This window comes from Sander vitreus, chromosome 8, assembly GCF_031162955.1.
Source record: "Sander vitreus isolate 19-12246 chromosome 8, sanVit1, whole genome shotgun sequence".
NCBI classification, from domain to species: Eukaryota; Metazoa; Chordata; class Actinopteri; order Perciformes; family Percidae; genus Sander; species Sander vitreus.
In genome coordinates this window covers 4,871,285-4,897,509 of record NC_135862.1, presented here as the reverse complement: position 1 = coordinate 4,897,509, position 26,225 = coordinate 4,871,285, and the positions used below count along the sequence as shown (strand labels likewise).

General features: G+C 41.0%; 1 protein-coding gene across 1 annotated transcript; it reads right to left on the bottom strand.

Annotated features, from left to right (window-relative positions):
* Positions 1-629: 629 nt before the first annotated feature.
* Positions 630-6,290, bottom strand: LOC144521840 (E3 ubiquitin-protein ligase TRIM21-like). The gene is made up of 2 exons (XM_078256465.1): positions 6,136-6,290; positions 630-2,458 (listed from the first exon to the last, which is right to left on the bottom strand). Exon 2 carries the CDS (start codon positions 2,447-2,449, stop codon positions 806-808), a length of 1,644 nt encoding a protein of 547 aa, XP_078112591.1. The 5' UTR covers positions 2,450-2,458; positions 6,136-6,290; the 3' UTR covers positions 630-805.
* Positions 6,291-26,225: the final 19,935 nt, after the last annotated feature.

Sequence of the window (26,225 nt, the reverse complement as noted above, 5' to 3'; positions counted from 1 at the left end):
TATCTCACTCAAAACAGCATGGATGGATTTTTTTCAAAGTTTGTATGTGTGTGGAAGCACCAGAGACACAAAAGAACTGACTGTGGTTAACTGCTCCTCAGATCTCTGCAGGGTAAATCCAGACAGCTAGCTAGACTATCTGTCCAATCTGACTTTTCTGTTGCACGACTAAAACAACTTTTGAACGTACACATGTTCCACCAAAACAAGTTCCTTCCCGAGGCTATTTTGCAGTCAATGCCAATAAAGCAGAGCACGTTTTTGTCCCATCCCGGAATGCTGTGTGGACTAGCCAGACCCTCCTGCGCAGCGCTGTGGAGGAAGGTCTGGCAATCCTAGACTAGTTATTGAGATGTTCACCAAGTAGTCGGCACACATGCAAAACTTTTTTAGTTGTACTATTGTTATTGACGTATTAATTTCCAAGTGTAATTGTTATTGATGTAAGAGCGTATAATTTAAACTACTTCATACTTTTGGTAGTTGAATCTACAACAATGGATCATATTATGAACTGATGTTTGAAACTACTGCAGCTGAAGGTTTGATCAAATTTTGTTGATGTTCCAACAATTTTGTACCAATATGAATTAATAATTATTTAACCCTGAAAAGATGACAGACAGAGATCCCTTAATGTGTTTTTTAATCTGAAATGTAAAACCGTAAAACCCTTAAAATGAATCGGTCGTAAAATCTGTGTATTGTAATAGTAAGTAGCAACTTGACGCATCAAAAAAACATTTACAGTACATTTTTACATGAAATGAAAGTGAATTTTTCTGTAGAAAATCAGATGGTTGTTCTACTTGGTGTGATTAATAGGAGAAATGATCAGAGGGACAGAGTTTTTACCACCATTGTTGGTACAGGGACTGAAGTATGGGTAGAGTTTCTCTGTGAAGGAGCAGCCAGTAAAGGAGTAGATAAGAGCTGCAGTGTCAACGTCATAAAAGGAGACCAGACCCTCCTCATAATCCACAAACACCCCCACCTTCTCAGGCCGAGACTTCAGAGAGAGATCAATTAGAGTGTCTGCACAAACTTCATACTCATTTTCATTCATCAAACATATCGTCCAGTAACCATTCTGAGGCGTCAGTGTGACTTTTCCCTTCCTACTGATCGACTCTCTGGCCACTCCTAAATCCCACTTGGTCTTCCCTTTAACTTGAACCTCATAGTAAAATCTTCCTGTACAGAAACTCTGCTTTGCTATGACACAAGGACACGTATCAAATCTCTCTTGATTGTTTGGGAGATTCTTCTTTACATCACCATGTTTAACTTGTTTTCCATCATCAGACAGGATGAGTTTTGGATGTGCTGTATCAGGATTGAGTGTCACATCCACTGCAGACTGCTGGACCCTCTTCAGCTCAACATCAAACAGCTTCTTCATCTGTTTACTGAGCGTCTTCTCCAGTGGATTAACAGCTCTCACCACAGTCCCCTCATATGAAGGTGGACGGACGCTGACTTGTGTCCAGTCCTTGGTAGGTGGAGCAGCATTTAGGGATGTGAAGCTCTGGAGGACGTGGAGGTGGTCTTCAGACTGTGAGAGCTGCTCCACCTCAGTGCTTCTCTTCTTCAGCTCAGAGATTTCCTGTTCCAGCTCTTTGATGAAGCCTTCAGCCTGTTTCTCCATCTTTCTCTGCTTCTCTTTGATCGTGTCGATGAGCTCGGCCTGGCTTCTCTCAACAGACTCCTTCAGAGCGGTGAAGACCTGAACACCACCTGCTATCTCTCTGTCTGCGTCTTCGTCACTCAGCTCCACTGAGTGTTTGATCTCCTGAATCTTCAGTTGTCTCTTCTGGATCATCTGCTGAATTTCAGCCTCTGTCTTCCCCAGCTCTGCTTTCTTAACTTCATATTCTTCTGTCAGAGGAACAACATCATGTGTCTTGTGGTCTAAAACAGTGCAGAGCACGCAGACACACATCTGGTCGGTCTTACAGAACAGCTCCAGCAGTTTATCGTGCTTCGTACACATCCTGCCTTCCAGGTTCTCCACAGGGTCAATCAGCTGATGTCTTTTCAGACCTGACATTGTCAGATGAGGCTCCAGGTGAGTCTTACAGTAGGAGACCAGACACGCCAGGCAGGACTTCAGGGCCATCAGTTTGGTTCCAGTGCAGATATCACAGGGAATTTCTCCTGGTTTGGACACGTGTTGCTCTGAGCTGCTGCTGCTGGCTTTCTGTTCAGCTGACTGTCTGAACTGAACAGCCATCTCAGAGATGAAAGTATTGACCTGCATCTCAGGTCTGGTGTTGAAAACCTTATTACAGTTGGGACACTGAAACGGGAAATTAATATTCCAGTGTTGAGTGATGCAGGTTTTACAGAAGTTGTGTCCACATGGTGTGCTGACTGGATCAGTGAACACATCCAGACAGATGGAGCACAGAAACTGATCTTCAGTCAGCAGACAGCAGGCAGTAGACATATCGACACTCTGAGGACAAAAAGTGTAAAGAAAGAAATGTAATTACATATTTTGATTATTTGTTTCATAAAATCAAACTGAGTAGTGGAATATAAGGAGAGTCATCCTGAATTCTGTTATATGAATTTGCTGAGAGTGAAAAAGAGCTCACAATGGTCGTATTTCTATGAAATCACCAACCTCAGAAAATAAGCGATAACATGGAGATCATTACAAAAAATGTACTCTGATTGCTTGCAGAAAACACACAATTTCTCAAAAATTCACTTGAAAAATATTACATTCTTGAGCCTAAATATAATTAATACATTAGCAAACACTAATATGGAAGCTCTTACAGGCAAGTGATGAATGATGATGAATGATCAATTTTCAAAATCTGCTTTACATTTTCTCTCCTGTGCGTATGACTAACAAGTCACAAAAGTTTTACCATGAAAATTAAGTCCCTCAAAAAAATGCCCTCTGTCAAATAGATGACTAGAAATGTTTGCAGGTGAATTCATTTTTCTCAAGTTCATTTTTGTGTTTGTCGCAATATTAATTTCTGCGCATGTTCTAAATGGGACTAAAAGCATTCATGTTTCCTTCCAGGTGAGTTTTAATTTCTCCATGCACTAAACACTATGTAAATATATTGTGTGTTAGCAAGTTATGTAACATCACTGTCATGTCCTTCCTTTGGCTAGACATTTGTTTGTTGTTGCCATTTGACTCCTATTTAGAACACGGGGCAGTGGTGCTCTTCAGCCTCTTGTGGCTGAATTGAGTATCGCAATAACAAACACAACAAACTAAATGAATCCTGACTGAATAAAATCACCTGGCAAGACTTTTATTTTTATTTTTTTTACCTGTTCTTAAAGGAACACGCCGACTTATTGGGACTTTAGCTTATTCACCGTATCCCCCACAGTTAGATAAGTCCATACATACTCTTCTCATCTCGTGCGTGTCGTAACTGTCTGACGCACCCACTGCTAGCCTAGCTTAGCACAGATCCTGGAGGTAACCTGCTCCATCTAGCCTACTGCTCCCAATAAGTGACAAAATAACGCCAACATTTTCCTATTTACATGTTATGATTTGTATAGTCACAGCGTGTACAAATAACAAGGTCACATGAGACACAGCCATCTTCTAACCTCATACATACTGGGAACTATCAAAGAATTTCTAATATGGGAAGAAGTTCAACTCTCTCGTTACTTCCGGCTTCTGAACTGGTTGCAGTTCCACCAGAGTTCCATATAGGGGGCGCTCACAGGCCAGTGCAGAATGAATGGGACTCTATGGAGCTATACCCCTCAAAATCCACTTTTCTCAGGATATCATTTTTTGACTAGTAATTTGAATGTTGCATTCGAAAGGGGAGGCTAAGAAAATACACACTGCTGGGTGTTAGATTTTTTTTAAAGTCGCTTTTTTGTTCTAAAAAGCCTTTTAAAATGTCAATGACGTCATACACATATACGGCCAGAGATACTGCTTTATGGCAAGCTCTTTTTTCTCTCGAGGCATCGACAACACAGCTGACAGGTTAGCCTCTCCCTGTTAATACACGTGCTAGAAAGAGGTTGCTAATGTTTTAAAGACCACGCTGAAATATTCACTCTGACATTCTGGTTCTGCTTCGGATGCCGTCAAGCGGGATCTCCGGTCGTAATCAGTCCTTCACTGACCAATCAGAATTCATTAGCAGAATGCTAGCGTGTTATGGGCAACAATGACTCAACCTGTAAGAAATCGAAAGGGCATAAGTACTCGTTCATTCAACTTTTGACCTATAATCCATAACTCTGGGGGTTACGGTGAATAAGCTAAAGTCCCAATAAATTGGCGTGTTCCTTTAAGTCATGAGAGGAAATGGTTCAGATCAGACTTACAAAATGGATCACTAGAGTATAAAAATTCTCACTCACACACATTTATGGAAAGCGAAGAGATGTAATAAGACGTAACAAAGAAACAAAACGTGAGCGAGAGGGAAAGTAACTAAGAAGGTTGGAAGAGAGAACAATATGAGTGATAGATGTCAGACATTTATGTAATGTCTTTAACCTGATAAATAAGGTGTTGAAGGTCTGCATAGTATTTGAATACAGGATAACCACATTTCCCCAGAGGTTATTTGGACTGGCATTAATTGCTTGTCCCAGTAACATCAATGACCTGTACCGACATGTGAAAACATGTGGATAAACCAGTTTGACTGGTCTGGAGTGTAGGGTGTTGTTCCAGATTAAATATTCTGAAGGAGCAGAGCAAAACAAACATCTCCTTCTCTGTCCAAAGACTTTTAGTGTCAGAGAGTCAGTGTAGACAAAGAGCAGGTTCAGAGAGAGAGAGAGAGAGAGAGAGAGAGAGAGAGAGAGAGAGAGAGAGGAGGATTTAACAGAGAGCAGAGAATCAGACACATTAAATGTAACTGCTCTGGACTGCAGGAAATTATATATAATATAAGACCTCCGTTAAACATTTGTCCTGAGTGGACCTTCCTGTCCGAGTAGAGCTGAGGTTTTGAGTTCATACATGAAACGGGCCTGTAAATATCTTAAGATAATGCTAGCTGTCCCTTCTATTCTGTCTAATCTTAACTAGCCAGAGTTAAGTCACTGTGGTTTGGTTTTTACCTCTGTATTGTATTTCTGGCTGAATGTACATATTATCTAAAATGACACAGTTCTATTGTATACTATTCTTTAAATGGTCAAACAGATGTAAAACAGTCAGATTCTGGTTTGAACTAAACTTTGACCACATATAGAGGGTTTTCACCGACGTCACGTTCTGGGTGGTAACCTGGATGCACGGCCATATTGGAGGCACTTGGTGTAAACAACTGAATGGAGTAATGGAGTATTGTGCACTTTGGATACTTTAATACTTGTCTTGTCTAAACAACAGAAAAGCTCATCAAAACGCGTCCAAGATGCAAAGGCATGGAAGGACTTGGACCACAAAAAAGGCGCGATATTTTGAGAAATTACAGTTTACTGGCGGTGCAGATCCCTACAAGTTGGCTCCCTCTTCTTGGATCCATGGCGACCCGGTGATTCTTCCTTCAGTTGCATATCCCGATATAGTCAACTACCTGGTTTTCTCGCCGAGCCCATACACAGCGGAAGACCTTAAAACCTACAAAAGTTTGGAGGCTTATAACCAGATGGTGTGTGGATGGGTGAGGGAGACGCAGTACCAAGTCATTAACGACCAATGTGTTGTGTGAAGGCCAAAGTAAGTAATGCAATAACGTCTTTAATCAACCTAACCTTAACTGTATGATATCATTGTGATACTCAAGGTGTAGCCAAGTGACTCAATAGTTTTTTTTCTTCAATTCAAAGACCGAACAAGACAGATTTTTCCCTCGTAGATCCTGGTTGAGCTTTGCCAACCACAAGCGCCTCCTTTCCTCTGATAACTTCTGGCATTCCTCTCCCTGGTTTTTAATAACTTTGGGAAGTCGATAATATTCCAAATGTTTTTCTCGGTCTGACCTATTGGTACAACCTAAAACACAATAATTATACAATTTTCCTTAACGCTGTTCGGGATCTACTTCAGTGCCTGTGATTTGTTGTGATGTGGAGTACCTCCAACATGGCGACTTCAGGTCTGATGACGCGCTGTGAAAACCCTCTATTTAGTGAGTGTATTTTGTCTCTGTAGGGCAGTGTACTCACCAGTGTTTGGCAGAGATTCGGCTGTTGTTGAGAAAAAGCTGCTGATCAGTTGAATGTTTCTTTAGAGAGAAACAGACAGACTTGTCTCAACTGCTCTGGTGTCGCTCAGACAAGTTTTCACATTCAGTTCAGGAAATGTGACGTTGCAGCTCTCCTCCTTCAGTGTTGCTTCACTTCTCAGTGGCCCGTCGCCAAGAGGGAGGAATTATTCAGATCATTTACTGAAGTTAAAGGTGCAGTAGGTAAGACTTATAAAACTAACTGTCATATTTGCTGAAACTGACCCTATGTTCCAGTAGAACTACATGAAGCAGGTCATTTAAAAAAAAGAAATCCAGCTCCTCTGGCTCCACCTACAGCCTGTAGTGTGATTTGCAAAAATCCACAGCTCCCTGTTCAGATGCACCAATCAGGGCCAGGGGGGGGGTGTCTAACTGCATGTCAATCACTGCTCATGCACACGCATTCATTCTCCCTTGTGCGGGGAGGGCCTTAGGAGACCGTTTTAAGCTTTAACGGAAACAGGGTCCTGGATCTTCACAATCCTACTTACAGCATCTTTTAACGTACTTTAACGGAAATGGGGGAGAGACTGAGAAGTTGTTGATGTTCACATTTTTTGGCTAAGTCCTGGATCTTCACAATCCTACCTACAGCACCTTTTTAAAGTACTAATAACACATTGTGAAAATACTCTACAAGTACAAGTCCTGCAATTAGAACCTTACTGAAGTATTGTCAGCAAAATATACTAACAATGAAAGTAAATTGTAAAACATTCCCTGTCAGTGTTTTTCTATTATATCTGTTTCTGGGGTTTATCGTTCAGTTTAATCTACAGCAATGCATCATATTCTGTGAGATCATCATATGTTCGTAGCGTCGCTGTCCTGTGGGAACCACGTATCTCTCAAAACTTTTCATGGTGTCAGAAAAAAGGCCTGTTTTCATCTTTGTGACCAGGCATTTTCAATCTGATCCAAGAAGCTTATTAAAGACTTTATTTAGCTTAAGAAGTAGAATTTTCTCAACGCAAAGGAACACTTCATCCTTCAGTTTATCACAAACATTCAACATCAACACATCTGGAGATACGTGGTGAAAGTACAGTATTAACAACAAAATGTACATAACTGATTTGGGATCAATAAATCTACCAGACCAGTTCTTGCTTGCGCAAGCCATTGACAATAATGGTTTTCATAGTGCAGCGCTGCCGTTTGCGCGTACAATGTGAATGGCCTTTTACTCTGTAGCTAAAACAGAGACCAGGTGAAAAGAGGATCTGCAGCAGTGAGAGAGAGCTGTGCAGTACAACAAAAATATGGTGTTTTTTGAAAATTAAACCATGTAAACCTATTCTGGTACAACCTTAAAATACAATTATGAACTTGAAAATGAGCATAATATGGGCACTTTAACTAATAGTTCAGATCAGAGGATGTGACTGGTTCTTTTTATTCTCTACATAAATGATTTATGTAAAACATCAGAATTTCTAAAAATTTGTCGTATTTGCAGATGACACAAATATCTTTTGTACTGTGAGGATTTGCAGCAGCTTCTGGAGTTAATTACATCTGAAATGAGCAAATTAAAAAGATGGTTTGACAGTAATAAATTATCATTAAATTTAGAGTAAAACCAATATCATGTTGTTTGGAAATTGAAAGTCAAATAATCAAGTGCATGTTAAAATAGATAGCGTGACTATTGAAAGTGTATGTAAATACATTTCTCGGTGTGATTATAGATCACAAGCTCTGCTGGAAACCTCATATAAAACACATTCAATCTCAAGTGTCACGAAGCATCTCAGTCCTGAGTAAGGCAACGCATGTATTGGATCACAAATCACTGCATATTCTATGTTGTTCACTGGTTTTACCTCATTGAAATTACTGTGTGGAGGTCTGGGGAACACATATAAAAGCACACTGCAACCACTCATCACACTACAAAATAGAGCCATAAGAACAGTTCATAAAGCAGGATATTATGATCACACCAACTTACTGATTTTACATTCCAGAGCTTTAAAGCTCATTGATCTAGTTGAATTTCAAGTTGCACGAATTATCCATCCATCCATCCATCTTTGTGTGCTTATCCGGTATCGGGTCACGGGGGTAGCAGCTCCAGCAGGGGACCCCAAACTTCCCTTTCCCGAGCCACATTAACCAGCTCCGACTGGGGGATCCCGAGGCGTTCCCAGGCCAGGTTAGAGATATAATCCCTCCACCTAGTCCTGGGTCTCCCCCGAGGCCTCCTCCCAGCTGGACGTGCCTGGAACACCTCCCTAGGGAGGCGCCCAGGGGGCATCCTTACCAGATGCCCGAACCACCTCAATACAAATTATGTATGAAGCAAAAAAAACAGACTACTAACTGGTATTATTCAGAAGTTCTTTTCTGATAGAGAGGGGGGGTTAATTTAAGGGATAAGTTTAAATTCAAAGTTCTAGCTGTTCGCACGACTATAAAAAGTCAGTGCATTAAAATCAGTGGTGTGAAGTTGTGGAATGGTCTGTGCACAGAACTAAAGCAATGTCCAGACATTATCCAGTTCAAAAAAAGGTACGAAGCAATGATTTTCAAAAAATATAGGAAAGGAGGGCTTTAATAATTGCAATATGTGTTCTTTGATGTATGTGTATGATTATGTGTGTGTGTGTGTGTGTGTGTGTGTGTGTGTGTGTGTGTGTGTGTGTGTGTGTATATATATATACTTTTTTTTTTTTATATATATATATATATATATATTTATATGGAGTTCCATGAGTTATGGAAAAGGGGTAGGATTAAATAAGTGTATATTTCTTCCTACTCCTTTTCAGACATGTCTAAGTTGGCCAATGTTACTTACTGTTTATTGAATGTTTTGCTTATTTAACTTATTAGTAATTTTCTTTGATACTTTGGTTTATTTTTGATATGTCTGAAATAAATTTCTTCATTCATTCATTCATTCATTCATTCATTCTGGTTAATGTCAACATTTAGTCTGGATACTGTTTTGAAACCATGTTAACATTTCTTTTCAAACGCTATAAAATTGAATAAAACACCCAAAATTCAATGGAAGTAATCATTAATTTTACCTGCGAAGAACGTTGTATCCATACAACGTTCATCCATGCATCCAAGTTATTTTTGGGCAATTTGGTTAAACAAAACCCATATTTCTGATATAAAAAAACTTTAAAAAACGGGTCAAATTTGACCTGAGGACAACACAAGGGTTAAGAAGTAGGAGAATTTTGTCAACACAAAGGAACACGTCATCCTTCAGGCAACTAAAGCTGTCAGACAAATGTAGTGGAGTAAAAAGTACAAAATGTACCTCTGAGATGTAGTGGATGAAATTAAACCCAAGAAAAATCTAATAAGTGGTCCACTTACTAGATATTTTTTTTTTTTGAGGAGAGAATATTTTTCGCACAGTGAAACTGACTCTTCTTTGAGGAATCCGTGAGAAAAACGTTCCAGGTGATTCAGAGCTTTACAGACAGGAGGAAATAATTCCATCCAATCAGAATATAATTAAGACTAATTTAATTATGCCACTTTGTTTTTTTCATCGTGAATGCGCCGAGAGATGATTGTTAGTGGGGATAATACAGCTGGTGTTCCTCCAGAAATGAGGTCCCTGCGTGCCCACTGGTGATGCAAATCTCATCCCATAAATCATTGATGTGAGGGACTTCGAGGTAATTCAGTTTACAGATAAAAATACCCTCACTGACTTTCGGCTTGTCTGAAAACACTTCAGTAAGTTTGGAAACCAAACAGCCAGCGGCTCGGCGTCGGTCAAACAAATGCAGTACTTTCACTCAGAAGGCCACTGTTGGTGTCCTGTGTGAAACCAAAAGTCAATGTTGACTTATAACGTGCGTACCTAAATTACATAACAAACAAATTTTTTTTTTTAACCCAAACTACAATCTTTTACAGTGAAACCACTTTTGGTAAAACTTTACTTGAAGGTATCTACATAAGAGTGACATGACACTGTCATGAACACATGACGCAGTCATGACACATGAACCCTAACCCTAAGGGCCCTGACACACCAACCCAATTATCGGCCGTTGGACAGTCTGGCGAGGTCAGTGACTCGAGCTGTCGGCCTTCATTTTGGCCGACCTGACATGCGGAGACAGGGCAGTCGGGACTCACCCGGAAATGGCGAGCGTATGAGCCGCTCAACATCTGACAAAAATCTTTTAAACTGACCTTTGTCGATCTGAAATGAAGACAGATTCAGAAACTACGCGGCCTACTTCTCGCATAAAATGTTTTCAGAAACGCGTTTCGGTGAACTATTTTAATACAATATGATATCGTATTCTGAACAAGCTGCCATGACAGTCTGGCTGTGAATTTCCGGAGAAAAAAGACCCACGTGACGCGATCGTCCAATCAGCTGCCGGTTTTCATTTTCTGGGAAACAATACAGAGAAGCTCTGCCTGCTGCTATGGAGACGTAATACGTTTTGCGCACGCACAGAGCGTACGCTCAAGTCTGCGTCACTTCAGTGTGTTTTGAGGCATTTCTTTGGACCTCGGGGACCCAAGTGATCAGTCCGGCTTCCTTTTCTGCCGACGGTCGGCCGTCTGGTTGGTGTGTAACAGCTATAACTCTAACCATAACTTATCATGACAAAAACCAAATGACATTTCCTAAAAGAAGCGTTATGTCATAAACGTTTATGACTTGTTTATAATGTTTATGACACGTTCATGACAGTGTCATGTCACTCTTATGTAGATACCTTCAAGTAAAGTGTAACCCCACTTTCTTTTAGTGTTGTCAAGTTGACTTTCAGCAGACGGTAGGAGAATCTGTTGGGAGGCAGAAGAAGAAGTGAATGTGAGCGGGGCGATGGAGGCCGCAGCTTTTCTTTCCTGCGGAGAAACGTATCACCTCATCGCCGCTAATGTCTTGTCACAGTTAATGTTCGCCGCAGTCTGCTGTCATTTAGCGGCAGGGTGGAGGTTATTGTCGGAGCCTTCCCACAATGCACTGGTCCAGAAATAGCCCCCCAAACAATTGAATCAAAATGAAGCTTTATTCTTCCCGCCGCTGCTGCTGCTGCCCTCCGTGCCATCGTCCTCCATCGCTTTCCTGTTTTGAATCGGTTAACCTTTCTGTTCGGGGCGGCGCAGCGGGGTCCTGCTCTGCAGATTAGCCGCAGACGCATTTATCAAGGGATGACAAATGAGCTGTCTTTCCAGATGCCTGATTACTTGACCTTTATTCCACAGGAGCTGGGAGGTGAGGGAGGGGGGTCCTGATGGAGCTAAGTGGTGCCAGTCTCGTATTCGGCAGCCCGGTGTGAGGGGGAAACGCCTGGATGCAACGCCTCGATGCCGACGTGAACACGAATTAAGAAAGAAGTTATTAAGATTGGCCGCCGCTGAGGCGAGGTAATTGAAATTCTCACTTTCCCAAGAAACAGGCAGAGACCCGGCACGTCAGTTTCTATTTGAGGCAAAGAGGCTGATGAGTATCACACATTAAAGCCCGGGGAGGAAAATTGTCCTTTTAGTGGCCTCTGATTCGAGATCATTACATGAGTGGGACTGCATCGGCCCCTGAATGTGGCATTTCTTTCTATTTTTCTTCTGCCAGCTCATTTCTGGTTTTATCAGGCAGCCGATTACTGCTCTGATTGTGTTTTTCCTCAGCTGGTCTTGTCTCTGCACACAGCGAAGAGGCCTGCTGGTTATCTGGGACCCACACCACCACAGATAGAGATTCATTAAAGTCTGCATCCACATGTACAGGCTGCTGTTAATGCTGTTTATCAGCACACATACTGAACCTGCAGAACATGAAGAAAGATTGACTCTGCTGGATCCGTCTTTATACACTTAACATTGTTTAGGAAAACACATACATTTGAATTCTAGCGAAGTTCACAAAGTTTCCAAAGATACCTAATCTGTCAGGCTAAACATTTTTTATGAACTTGATTAGCATCGTATAAGATGTACAATTCCAAAGAAACCAGGCAGAGCTATTTAAGTAACAACTAAGGAAATTAAGGTTAATTGTCACATTTTAACATTATTTGGGCTTTTCTTTTAACATAAATACCCAGTCACACCAGCATTTAAAAAAAAATGATATATGGAATTACTGTGATCAGTGGATTTGTTTGCAGGGTTGAAATATATCTCTCTCAATCTGAACTACGACATGCAAATTTGTGCCGTTGATTGTTAGCAAACGGCCTTGACAGCGATGACCTTTGAGGGAACAGAGAGCCAAATAAGCTTGTAGAACCAAATATTTCATAAGAACACAGGGCTAAAATTCACTGTCAACAAGCTAAGACATGAGCAACACATTCTCACTCCCATCGCGTAAAATACGGACGCTTGGTCAGGTGCCTTTGGCGTTGTTATTGACGCTAAAAGTCTCCTTTAGCGTCATATCTAAACGCGCTTGGTCGGGACTATTGGCGTCACTTTTGACGCAGTTAGGTTAAGGAAAAGGTTGTGGGTGGGCTTACGTTTCCATGACACGCGGGACAAGAATGGGATGGTTGGGTTTAGGAAAAGAAGAACAGGACGGTTGGGTTTAGGAAACGTGACACGATCCCCGGTCTCCTGGGTGAAAGTCCTGTGTTGTTTGACCCATCCACCACCCTATGCGGAATTTCAGGCTTTCATACTACTCGCTACCATAGTCGCTCTTAGTGCTACGTCATCTTCATACGCCGTGTAGCTGCTGCTCTCCCCCGTGCGTTTTACACACACGCTGAAGGGCGCTTTTTGCGTCGTTTCTGACACTGTCTAAACGTCCGTATTTTACGAGTTCGGAGTGAGAACGGGTTGACATGAGACATAAAAGACAGGAAATGTTACCACCTATATGGTTGAGGTCTGGTTATGGTTAGAGAAAGATGGTGGTTGGTTAAAAGAAACCAGTGAATGTAGGAGAGAACTGGGGTTCTGGAAAAATCATTAGTTGTTTTTTTTTACTCATATACTTATGTGGAGGCTACTACCTGAATATCATTGTTTGTGGCAGGATTCATTTTTGTTGTATAGTTAATTGTTAGTTAAGTGTTATTATTTATTAATCACTTTTCTTTTCGCAAAATAATGGTTGTTGACGTGCACAGTTGAGTTTTTCTATCTCAGGCGAGCATAGAGGCGTTTTAAAGAAGTTTTAAGTGCCACCGAATTAAGATAACCAAAGAGGACAAGCAGTGATCATCCTGACCTGACAGAGAGAGAAACAAGTTAAATCCAGATGGGTCAGTCATTTAGAAATCTATTCATGTTTATAAAAAAAAAACTATGTCAGCAAAAACCACTCTAAAGTATGTTATAAATATGACTGCTGAAGAACCGACACTTCTTAAATGTGCCGATGTCATTTACGTTCAGCGTTACATATTTTCTGGTACACTCAAAGAATCAATTTTAGGAATTTAATATGTGAACTTGTCAGCTTTAAATGTGAAGAATAAAATGAAATTTGACAAATTGGGCAGAAAAATCAATTATACATTTTCTCTACTATGACATCAAACATGTAGTATTTAAATGTGTGCATTATAAGTTTCTACTCATTTTGTGAGGTCCGGTGAGTCCAGAGTCACTTTTCTCATCTTGCAATAAAAATTTCCAATTTGTCCATCGACTAACTTGAGCGGCCGTCATCACTTTAAGCAGGAGTAGTATTTTTTTCTTTTTTTTTTAATCCCGCGGGTTCTGGAGAGCGAGGTCAGGACTTCATCAGGGGCCTCTGGGGCCCTCGGAGCCCCTCTCTCGTCTCTGCAGCAGATGAAGGGATCAGCAGGGTGTGAAATGGCCGTGGTGATTGCTCCGAGGCCACGAGGCCTCCAGCCCATTCACAGCCCTGTCAGTTCTCTAATGGAGCCGGCGGAGATTGGAGACGAACCCCCCCATCACACTGTTAAAGGTACAGTCAACCATAAAGACAGAAAAACTATTGCAAAGTTAACACTGAGTTTCTTCCGTGTGTTGCCTGCAGTGTTCAAGCTTTACTTTAGGTATTTATCTGATGAAGTCCAACTGAAATTATAGGTTGTTTTTTCTCTGACAGCATAAACATCTACTTTGTAAATCCCTTCCTGTGTCTTCCATTAAAGCGTAAATCTCGCCAAAATGCAACCTAGGGTCTTTTTGTGAATGTACCCGAGTCAAACTTTAGTTTAAAAGCATATTTAGGATGGAATTGCCACTTTTAAGATTTACCGTATTTTCGTTTTTCGGTCAAATGGCCTTTTGAATGGGAGTGCTAGGGGCACTACTATGCTAGCCTCAAAATAGCTATTTTTAAAACACTAAGAAGGCTCAACACAACATGAAACTTTGCTCAAAATATGACCAGGGTCTCTACACCTTAACGAAAGCATTGACAACATTGTTTGTGTACCCAGAGTTCACTAAAAAAGGTTTTGAGCAACTCACTGTAGCTGTTGTTCTTCCGGTCGCCGTCTATCGAGCCAGTCAAAAATAGTCGAGGGAGGAGAGTAAAGATGGAAAGCTCCTAAAGCTTAGTTCCATATAAATGCACGGATAATTCGTTGTTTTGTCGTTAGTGAAACACAATATTAACCTCGTAGTTGAAAAAGGAGCCTCATATAAGAATGACATTTCCTCCTATGGAGTCCGTTCATTCGCATTCGGAGATCTCCTATTTTTGACTGGGAAAATGGCGGATAGCATAAACAACAACTGCTAACGTGAGTTGCTCAAAACCTTTCTTTTTAGTAAACTCTGTGTACACAAACAATGTTCTCAATGCTTTCGTTAAGGTGTAGACCCCCTGGCAATACTTCAAGCAAAGTTTCATGTTTTGTAGAGCCTTCTTAGTGTTTTAAGAATAGCTATTTTGAGGCTAGCATGGAAGTGAAAAACGAAAATACGGTAAATCTTCAAAAGTGACGATTCCGTCCTAAATATGCTTTTAAACTAAAGTTTGACTCAGGTACATTCACAAAAAGACCCTAGGTTGCATTTTGGCAAGAGTTACACTTTAAGAAACAAATCAGAACACAGAATCACATTTAGTCAACCCTTTTTTTTTTTCTTTTTTTTTAAAAGAGAGATTTGTTAATATTAAAAGGTTTTTGTAGGCTGGGTAAACCCAGCCCGATCTGGCAGCGATTTAATTTCGCCCTGCAGTTCAGGCTGGAAACCTGTACATATTTCTATCCTGCTTCCGTTACAAATCTGCGGGGACCAATCACAAACTGGCTTATCCACCTGGCGTGCTATTGGGCGGGTTTAACACGATGACGATGCTCAATGGCTTCTTTAGTTTAGCAAACAAATCGCTCAAGTGGGTGTAAATACTACTCACTTTCATGTTGTTGTTTTTTGCACAACCTGCAAAAATAGCTCAATGCCATTGCTGCTTCTGCAAAACCGCTGATCAATGCTACAAACCAACATGTTTGTTGACACGTTTCCTGTCTGGAGTTTTCACGTCGCTCTGCAAAAGTCACCCGGATCGTTGGTCTGATTGGTTGAAGGACTATCCAATTGCGTACAGAGTCATTTAAACTATGCCCATTGATCACGCCTCTTGTGCAGTAGAAAATACAGAGCAGACTCCCCAGACTAATGTTCAATCTTAAAAGATTGAGCTTGGTCTGCTGATAGCCAGACTAAGGTTTTTGGGGAAACATCAGAAATGTTCCTTTACAGTGTTCGATTGACAGCAGCTGGCAGGCTGAGCCCCTGCAGGGGAACGAGAGACAACGAAATAAGTCAAAGTAAAGAAGTCCTGGGCAGATAACGTGTTGTTGGTGGTATTGAAGAGTAAGGACCACAGCAGCATCTGAATGGACCCCGAGTGACATTTGCAGGTATGTTTATATGTCGTACAGAATGTGCTGCAGCTAATTGGCTAACTGCACTTTTCGTTTGGTTGTTCATTTAACAAGCTAAGGTGCAGGACAAGATGTGTAATGTTCCTAATTTAGATAAGGAGACTTGCAGGAAAGTCTCCTTAGCTAGCGAGCGGGCAAGCCAAGCATCAAGCTAGATTTTGCGAACTGAAAGATGTAGTTCAATGAGCGGTTTCACACAAAACCAAGTGGTACTACCACAAACTGAGACTTTCTTGACTTGCAAAATTATCTTTTAAATTGACGAACATCATATTTGTAATCCATGGCTCAATTCAAACAGAAAACAAAAAAAATAAGTAGTCGATCCCCGTTCACTATCGTACATATTCTTTTCCGAATTTAAAGTCCCATGAGGTTCACCGGGAGAGGAGGGACTTGCCGATGGGATTTTATGCTCTTTTTCCTCTTCTCATCTCACTCTAAAAAAATAGAGTATTGCCAAAATGTTAAACTATTCCTTTTAAAAGAGGTCAGCGTTAGTGTGGATTGAACATCTTGTATCAGCTGTGAAAAACCAACAGAAAACATTATCTAAAATATAAAAGATTGACTTTATTTAATGAAATATGAAGTACTTTGTACAAATAGTTCTTAAACAAGTTTCATTCCAGATATTATTTTATACTAATAATTATGAATTAAAAGCAGATTTTAAAGTGTCTTTCACGGACAGGAAGTAAGCTGGTGGGCGGTAAAGTGGGCCAGGTAGCGTTTTGATGTGTGGAGTGTAAATATAGCCCTCCACCCTCCATCTAATTGTAGCTGTGTTGTTTTCATATTGTTGAATCCCAGAGATGTATAATTCATCACGCAAATAATGTGGAACAAAACAAACTTTCCTCTGAGCTCCCGAGAGGCCGAGTGTCTAATGAGTTCACTCCATAAAATATTCATATCTCTGCGAAATATACTGTCACTTTCCCGGCAACACACACAAACACACAATAGTCCAACATCCCATTAGATTTAATAGCAGGTTGTACGACCGTAACTGCACGTTGATCACTGTCACCCCAAAACACTGCAGCCTCTCTCACTTGCTGTAATACGGCGACTAGTTACCCATGATGCTCCAGGTGTCCTTTTAGTCTTATTTTCTTGTTTCAATGTGATTTCAATAGTTTCATTTGGACAACCATGGAGCTCTATGGCACAGAGGAAGACGATATATCAGGCTGTGGTTGGTTTGAGTCTGCGCATGAGATTTATTGACAAGAAGAAACCTATAGAATATCAATAATTAAACCAACATGGACGAGAAATTGCTCAGAGGACATTTTCATGACAACTGGGGAACTGCATTTGCTGAGGAGGATCCTGTGATACGACTGACAGCGCCAGAGGCGCTACTGAATGGACCTTGAGGTGAGATTGTTTTGCCAACTAACAGACAATAACTGGATTTTTATGAATTGTTTTAAATCATTTTAAACTTTTTTTCTTTGCTGTGATTCTTATCTCTAGGATTAAATCAGATTTAATCCCGATTAATGTATGTTTATGGTCGTTACCACCTCTTTTTTTTGTTTGTTTTAGAGCTTTTTCATTCTCCAGCAGAGTGGATTCAGAATTCAGAATTTACAGCAGATGTTTTACAGAAAGCTGTAACAGTCGAGATCTTCACTAACTTATTTTCTTATTTCCAACCGAACGGTCCAGATTTGGACGTTTTAGAGCGACGAGGTTCCCCCTGGTGTGAATCCGTCTCCGGGCAGCAGGGCAGACAGGTGGACCCGGCAGCTTCATCGCCCGATAATGACCTGGGGATCGAGAAATGAGATGGTGAAAAAAAAAAAAATCAAAGAGCAGGTTTTTGATTTCGTGCTGAGAGGCCGTCGTCCTCCGCCGACTCATTTCTCTTTCAGAGGAGAGAAATGAAGTCCATCGGCCTCTTCAGGAAATCACCTCCACTTTTTAATGATCTCCAACGCCGCTTGGTTTCCCAGCACGCCGAGGTGACAAAAGGTCGAGGACCGGGCTTCGCGAATTCACGGCGCCGTCGAGAGGAGAGCGAGGAGGGAGGGGGGTTCGGCTGATTTTCATTAAGATGGACTCTGGAGCGCTCGTCTTATTAGCGGGTCATTAGGCTCTCGGAGGCCGACAGATTGGCTGAACAGGAAGCAGGGGAGCAGGCAGAAGGTAATTGCACTCGGAGTGACCACACAGGTGCCTGCTCGTCACGCGCCCCTTGATTGGTTAATTAGCGTGTTGTCAATCAGCCCCCTCCAGCAGCTCGCTCTCACAGTAGTTAAAAGGTGAGCAAGTGTTTCTAATGAAGCCTGAAACTTCATCTCTTCTAGCTCGTTATGGCTGCAATTAAAAGAACAGCTCGACTAAATAGAGGAGCAACACACAAACACAGGTTTCAGCAGTAACTGTGGTGAAGTTACAGGATGTTCACGCTGCCAGAGAATCAGGACTATGTCCAGTGATATTGTTTTTTAAAAGAAATTTAGAAAAGAGGAACCAGTTCTGTCAAAAAAGTGTCATGTTTAAGTAAAAAAACTTGAGTTAAAAGGCTAGACTAGTCCATTAGCACCGCACTGCCATGATGCCAAGTCTGGCAAGACTGACAGGTACAAATACAATATCCATTTAATCACATAAGAACATAACACAACAACACGGAATTAATTTGTGCAAGGTCCCTATCCTGAGAGACTATTTGCAAGCCGTTTCTTCAAAGCCTGCGTACATTTCTCTCTGCTTCAATGAGTTTCAGAGTTTCTGGAAGTTGATTTAATTCAAATGCAGCCGTGAATAAAAAGGCATTTTTTGCCCAATGTTTTTATCTCTTGAGTCTAAAAAGGATTAAATCTGTTGAGCTGCATCTTGTTGCGTAGTTGTTTGTCTCTGAAGTGATTCAAGTAGTATTAAAGACCGATATTTGGGGACCTCATTATAAACAATTTGGGTAAGTCTTGACTTGATTTTACTCAATTACTCACTTATTTATTGATTTACCATTTACAGTTTAATTTGCATACTTATTTACCATTTCATTTGTCTATTTTAGTTTTATTTGATTTTGATTAGTTATTTTCCTTCCTCCTTCGTCCTTTCTATCTTTGTTTTGTCGATCAGGCCCTCTTTCACCACGCTGTCTCATACTTGTCCATTCCCCCCAAAACCCCACTCTGCTCCCAGTGCAGCTCCCTTCTGGGCAGTTGTAGACTATGAAAGGTGTAAAGAGATAAATAACAATACAAGATCCCCAGAATTCGGCTTCGGATTTGGACGAATATTAGGCTTTTTGACGGGGTTCGGTTTCTGCCGAACCTTAGAATTTTTTTCCACCGAACCCTACGCTGCCCTACGCTGGTCGACGTAATGACGCCGCCGTTGATTACGGGAAGGTGTTTACGTAGGTGGACCGTTCAATGCAGTAGGCTGTGAGAAAGTGAAAACGGAACTCGTGAGCAGAAAAAGTGTTGTTTGGCAGTACTTTCAGTCAAAAGAAGGCCATTCAAGTCCAGCTACATGTTCAATCTGCAAGGCCGATTTGTCTCGTGGTGGCGAGGACCCTAAACAATACACAGCATCACCGCTGTTACAACATCTGGTATGAAACATCCGAAAGAATACGAGTCGTGCATGAAGGAATCTACAGACAGCAGCCAGAATGCAGCAACTTCAGGTACGGCAAAGGAAGGACAGTCACTACTAAAAACTGTGGACCTTGTTTACTTCATTACTCTGTTTACTGTGTTAATGGACTGAGGATGGGAGTAGGATTCGGTATTTGGTTTCGATTCGGCAGAATCTTAACCAGTGGATTCAGTATTCGGCCGAACCCCAAAAATCTTACCCCGACGCTTCTTCGTGCCCGACCTGAGATGTCCCGTTGGAGGTTCCTCATGTTGATTACTTTAGCTTATCTGTATTTTTCTCCTATGTGGTTGCTGTCATTGTTTCTCTCTTGCCTTGTTATGTATCATGTTTCTTGTTGATAACCTTTACAATATCTCTTACACCAGGGCCGGCGATTGCTATAGGCGAACTAGGCGATTGCCTAGGGCGTCAAATGTGTTGGGGGCGCCGTGTCGCCCTTAGGACTACTTCTCATTAATAATAGAAATAGAATGACATGCGAAATGAAACATGTTTATTAAACATGATCATCCTAGGGCGCCCCCTCAGCCACACGGAGCTCTGAAGCAGACCCGTGCGTCCATTCTCGCTGTAACAATAGAGACGAGCAGCGGCACAGACCACGGAGCTGCTGCAGCTCGCCTTCCGTGGTCTGTGCAGCTTCAGGTTTATAAAGGACGCGCTCTGCTGTGGGCATGCTGCGGTAGATGTGTCCCGTTTGTGCTCTGTGTATTTCTGCAGTAGGTCTAGTTTCGGTTTTCCACCTCCGTTGTAGAGCAGTGTTCAGCCACTTCCCTAAACTTTGTCTCATTCAGAGACCAGAGTCTCAAACGGGGCTCTGAGTCTGTCAGACGGTCTGAGATCTAACATATCAGCAGAGCAATCACGTAAGGCACAGCAGACTGTGGTGCAGGTGGATTATTTTCTGAAATATAGTGACTATTATAACTTTATTTTTCTCAAAATATCACGACTCCTCCAAATCTCAGAGAGCACACATGAGTTATATTTTGAATGTGCACAAAGTTTTGAACATGAGTAGAAATATTGCTCAAACACATCTGAAATATTACAGTCCAGGGGTTTATTAATTCTTTAAAATGAATTCATGTAGCCTATCACTGAGGTGAATAATTGTCATATGCACATTAAAGGAGGTTAATTCCCCAACAAAAGATGTAAAAGAGGAGGGAGGAGTAAATGATGATAGGCTACGTGTGTGCTGACTCAGATATAATTAGAAATGTCGATCCAAAGGAGAATAAATAGATGAAAGCAATACAGATTTCCTGAGAGCCTTATTGCAATATATTCCATTATGTTTTTATATTTGGATTATAATCTATGTTTCCCTTTACATAAAGATATTTCCAGCATACATTGATTCAGAAAAATGTAGAAATAGGTGCATAAAAATTCACCTGAATGCAGGAAATGAAGTGTTTAATGCTCAGAATGTTCAGGGGGTGGACCCCCCCCCCCATCATAAGTCACCATGCACACAAATCTGGAAACAAAACACTGGCCTTTGGGTTGCCGGACCAGTTATGATTAGACCAAATGTTGATGCCATCTAACTTACATGCAAGTAAAATGTACATACATTGGTACTCTATCGCTGACACAGCACTGTGGAGATCTGGCACTGCGAGACTGGGGGGGGGCGCAAAACTCAATCTCGCCTAGGGCAGCCAAAGGGCTAGAGCCGGCCCTGTCTTACACTAATAATAAACACCAGAACAATTTTTTATTTTATTCATTGTCATTGTTCACACGACATTGTAACAATCGGACCGCCTTAAATAATACAAACACTAAATGTTTTGCCACCACTGACGCAGCTCCCTGAGGCGGCTGGCGTTCCCGCTCTCAGACAGAAATCTTTTTGTTTACTCCAAACGATTAACAGCAGCCGAACACGGCCCGAGAACACCATTTTTCATTTAATTCTAAAGCCATAATTGCTGTGTAATTATTCCTCCATTGTGGAGGTTTCAGCCGAGAGAGCTCTCCTGCTAATAACATCAAAACTTCAAAGGTGTGAAGCGGCTGCCGCCATGTATTAATATTCACGAGGACGCAGATGGCAGGGAGCTGAGGTTTTCACACAACAAAAAGCGACAAGTTCTTTTGTGTTCAGCAAGAAGACATTTTGTTTCGATGTCTGACTGCAGGTCTGCGCAGAATATTGCTTATTAGATTGTTTCTGTCACACAAAGAAGTCTTAATTCTAATATTTAACAGTTTGCCTTGTGGGGACCGGCTGCTAGTCCCCACACTGCAGGGATGTCCCCACAATGTCAGTGTGTGTACGAGTGTATGTCCTTCTGGTCGTACTCAGGACTGTTGCTGCAGACGATTCCCTCTGGTGTCAAACATTCACTTCAATAATGTCCAGTCACTCTTTGGAACTTCTGTTTCTTGGATCATGTGACTGACAGATCGTAGCCTGATAGGACAGAGGTCTGATCGATTTCAGTTCTGTAATTTTGAGCATCTTGATATTTTTGACCCAACTTTTGGGTAACGATTTGAATTGTGTTTGGGTCCCTTGAAAATAATTTTTTAAATATTGGATTTCTGAATTTGCTATTTGAGTTTGTGAACTCTTAGTGTGAATTAGTGGCTACATTTCACAGTTGGCATACCGTTGTTTAAATGATTCATAAAAGCATTTCTTAACTTTCCTACAATTACTATATAGAATGACATTTGTTTTGCAGAAGACAGACTCGCGGCGGCGTCTGCTGCATTAATTGCGTGTGTGCAGTGGAAATGTGTTTATTTATGAGCTGGACGCTGTTAATTACCCCTGCTCCATGCTTGGATAATTATCTCCAACTTCAAAGATATTCAAACCCCCAGACAGCTCAGAGGGTGTGTGTGCCTGAGCTGGTCGATGAGCTCAGGACGCCTGAATTATCTGCTGCTAATTAGAGGAAAATGTCAAGTCATCAGCAAAATATTCAGAGACATTCGCAAGATACAAGACTGAGAAAACTGGACCTGCAGGGATACTGGAACCAACAGTAGCTACAGATTTTAAATGAAATGCATACTAACGCTCCTTGCTGATGACTGGCTTGCTGGTTTGTGGTCCCCCGACACAATTCCTCCGTCTTCTCCTCATAAAACACGCCACAGCGTCGCGGAGGACTCAGCTGCTGAACAATCTCAACTTACACATGAAGGAACTGGGTTCTGCTCAAAGCAGGCTATCTGAGCTCGTCATCCGATACAATTGGTAGTTTTCTCAAGTCGCAGCTTTAGTCGAGAGCAGCCAAGAGAAAGCCACCCTTAAAGAAACCTCCCATGACATCTCGGCTACAGTTCAACAGAACTGGTGCACATCATCATCGCATTCTATCTCCAGCATGAAGCATGGTGGTGTTAGGGCTCCTGCACACTGCCTGCGTGGCGTGAGCGTGGCGTTTCTGTTGCGTGGCGGCTGCATGGCGGCTGCGTGGCGTTTTCTATGTCTTTGCGCACCAGAAACGTGTCTGACGCGGCGCTGCTGCTCAATAAGTAGTACACTTCATGTTAAACATAAATATAGACTGATCTGATTACAGCAAAGACAACGTCGGCAGTACTGACGGCAAAATAGGCTACAGAATATTTCGTTCTGTATTGACAGGTGCAATATTTGAAAATCGATAATTATTTATTATTATATTTTTAAATGACACTTATATCTGCATTTATGTCAAAACCCTTGAGACTTTCAAACAACATGTCATTTATTAAATGTATTCGTGTCAAAATGACGTATAAACATCTTTTTGTATTCTATTTTGCCTGGAAACCCTTCCAGCACGCTTGCGTGTCGTGTGAAAAATAGGCGTCGGTTCTATTTCTAGCATGCACGCGTTTTCGGCGCAGCTCGAGCCGCGCCTGAGACGTGCGTGGTCACGCAGGCAGTGTGTAAGTTCTAACCTGTTAACATGGGAGCCGAAATAAAAACGGACACGCCACGCAGGCAGTGTGCAGGAGCCCTTAGCGTCATGCTGCGGGGATGCTACTCTGCGGGTGGCTCTTAAAAGGCCTGTGAGGGTAAAATGAATGTGATTTTTTTTTTAAACTGATGCAGTCTGCTGCAAGAATCCTGGCCCTTAGGACAATATTTGTTTTCCAGAATAAAAAACCAATGATACACAGGAATGATTTCAAAGCAATGACCTTAATACCGTGGAGACCAGGGCCTGTATTTATCAAGCCTCTGAGAATTACTCACAAGAACACTGCTAAGAATTGACTTAACCCTTGTGTTGACTTCGGGTCACATTGGCACAACGTTTTTCATTTTTGTTTTATATCAGAAAAAATGGGACGTAGAAATAAGCGCTGAAAATGTGTAGAAGAAAAATGTTACAATTTAAAACATTGGAAAAAGCAAAAACAAACTTTTTTTTCAAGGTCGACGGGAAGACAACACAAAAACTCTTGGCTGAAAGCTGCGCTTAAAAAGTCTGAGTTATCATGGATCTCAGTCGTAGGTTAAGACTATATAAGTATAATAAGACTATATAAGTATATAAGTGTCATTCTTGGAGATGATCCACAACACTTTTCTGTGCCACAAACAGGATTTTGGATGACGACATAGGCACGGACCAATCACTGAATAGACTTCCGTATTTAGGACTATTCTCAGATCAGTTCACATTGAATGGAGGAGTTTACATTCAACACACGTTTGACAAAGAATTTTCAAGAGTACATTATGATATACACATTGGAAATGAAGGAAATGTTTTCTTAATACAATTTGAAACCAGTGTGCCGTTAACTGGCCTGCCTATATATAGCCTAGATTTTATATTCCATGCCTGCTCTGTCCAAACGATACCATTTGATTAACTGCTCGTCGTCAAACATTTCAAAAACATTCTCCCTCTCCTGAAAGATTTGCGCGCGTCTCGGTCCCCTCCGTGCCATCACAAGCCCTTACTGGCAACTCCTAACCTTTGATAAGTTGCTTTCATACTTTAAGTTTGAAAGTAGGAGTACATTTCCTGAATTCTCAGCACTTAAGACACATAATGAAATGGCACTTTGAGAAGCTTGGTAAATATGGGCCCTGATCTCACTCCAATCAAGGATCTGTGGCTGAACTTGAAAATAGGCTCTTCACAAGTACTTTTGCAAACTGCTAACAGTGTAAAGAAAGTAGGCTAAAATGGGGGATCACCGCTAATTAACTGACTCCATGGCAACACTATACTTCCTGTTTGCACACGGTCTCAGGTTTGTCTGGCTTTGAAAAAACACTTTTTTAGATTCAGATCATTTTGGAACACGTCCTCCGAGTTGTAACTGTGGTGACACTGCAGTTTCTTCATTTCTGCATCATCAGCTGTTTCACAGACAGAACAGCAGCGTCCCCTTGTGGTCAGATATGAGTCATACGTCGGTTTCTTTTTTTGTTTAGTGTCATGTGTAATGTGGGTATTTTTTACTCTTTTCAGTTTTAGTGCATAATGTGTTAAAGTATGTTATAATGATGCCAGTGCACATGCACATTTCAATTTCAAAAGTGTAAAACTGAATACAAAATTGCCAAAATATTTAATAATAAAAACAGTATTTATAAAAAAAGGGAAAGCAAGACAATTTAAGAAACAGAATAAAATAGAATCGGGATAATAAAAATATTTTTTCATGATATTTCTCCCAAACTTTAAGTAATTATATTTAAGAAATAAAAACCAGGATAATTAAAAGATGAAACAGAATCAAATAAAACTATGGTAATATTTCAAAGATAAAGGTAATGAATATCTTTTTAATTAAAGTGTACTTTAAAATGACCACGTGTAAAAGTAAAAAAAATCAAATAAAAATCAGGGGAAAAGATGTATTGAAATCTAATTTAATAATTATAATAAAACCAGGACACGCTGAGTCAGTGATTCAATAACATATTTAATTTTTCAGTGTTTTAGTATAAAAATCCCACCGGCCTGCTGTCGGCTGGTTTCCACTCCCGTTGGCTATAACTGTGGTTTTTCCCAGAGAATCAGCTAAAGTACCAAATCTATTTACACACAACATCCACATCCAGAGGGGCCAAACAAAACAGGAAGTCTACCCAGTGCTACCCTGCCCAAATAAAACATCAACACTATCACCTCACCTCTCAGATTTAATGCTATTAATCCAAAAAGTAAAAACTCACAAAAACAGAAGAGGAGGAAGGGCCTCTACATTTGGCCCCCCTCGTGTGCCCGCAGTATTTTTCTCTTTCTCTATAAAGTAATGCATATACATTTTCTGCTTTACAATAAATTAGTACAGGCACATTCTCTTCTCTCCTACAGCCGACTGTAGCTCCGATCAGGTGGAAAAGATGATTCTGTGACGTTTTATAGAGGACTTGAAATCATCACAGCACACAAACAAAAAGGCTAAAAACCTGAAAAACTGTAAAAAAAAAAGATTAGTGGGAAACTTCTGGGCAGCAGATTTTTTGGTTTCGGTGTGAATGATGCACTTTAGGCATTTTAAACTTTGAGAGCATCTATATAGATTTTATATAAATATGTACAAATGAAGAAAAAAAAAAAAAGTAGTCCAGTAAAAACATTCAGGTAAAAAG

Excerpts from the sequence above, each read along its gene's own strand:
- LOC144521840 (XM_078256465.1), bottom strand. The coding sequence starts at position 2,449 with ATGTCTACTGCCTGCTGTCTGCTGACTGAAGATCAGTTTCTGTGCTCC.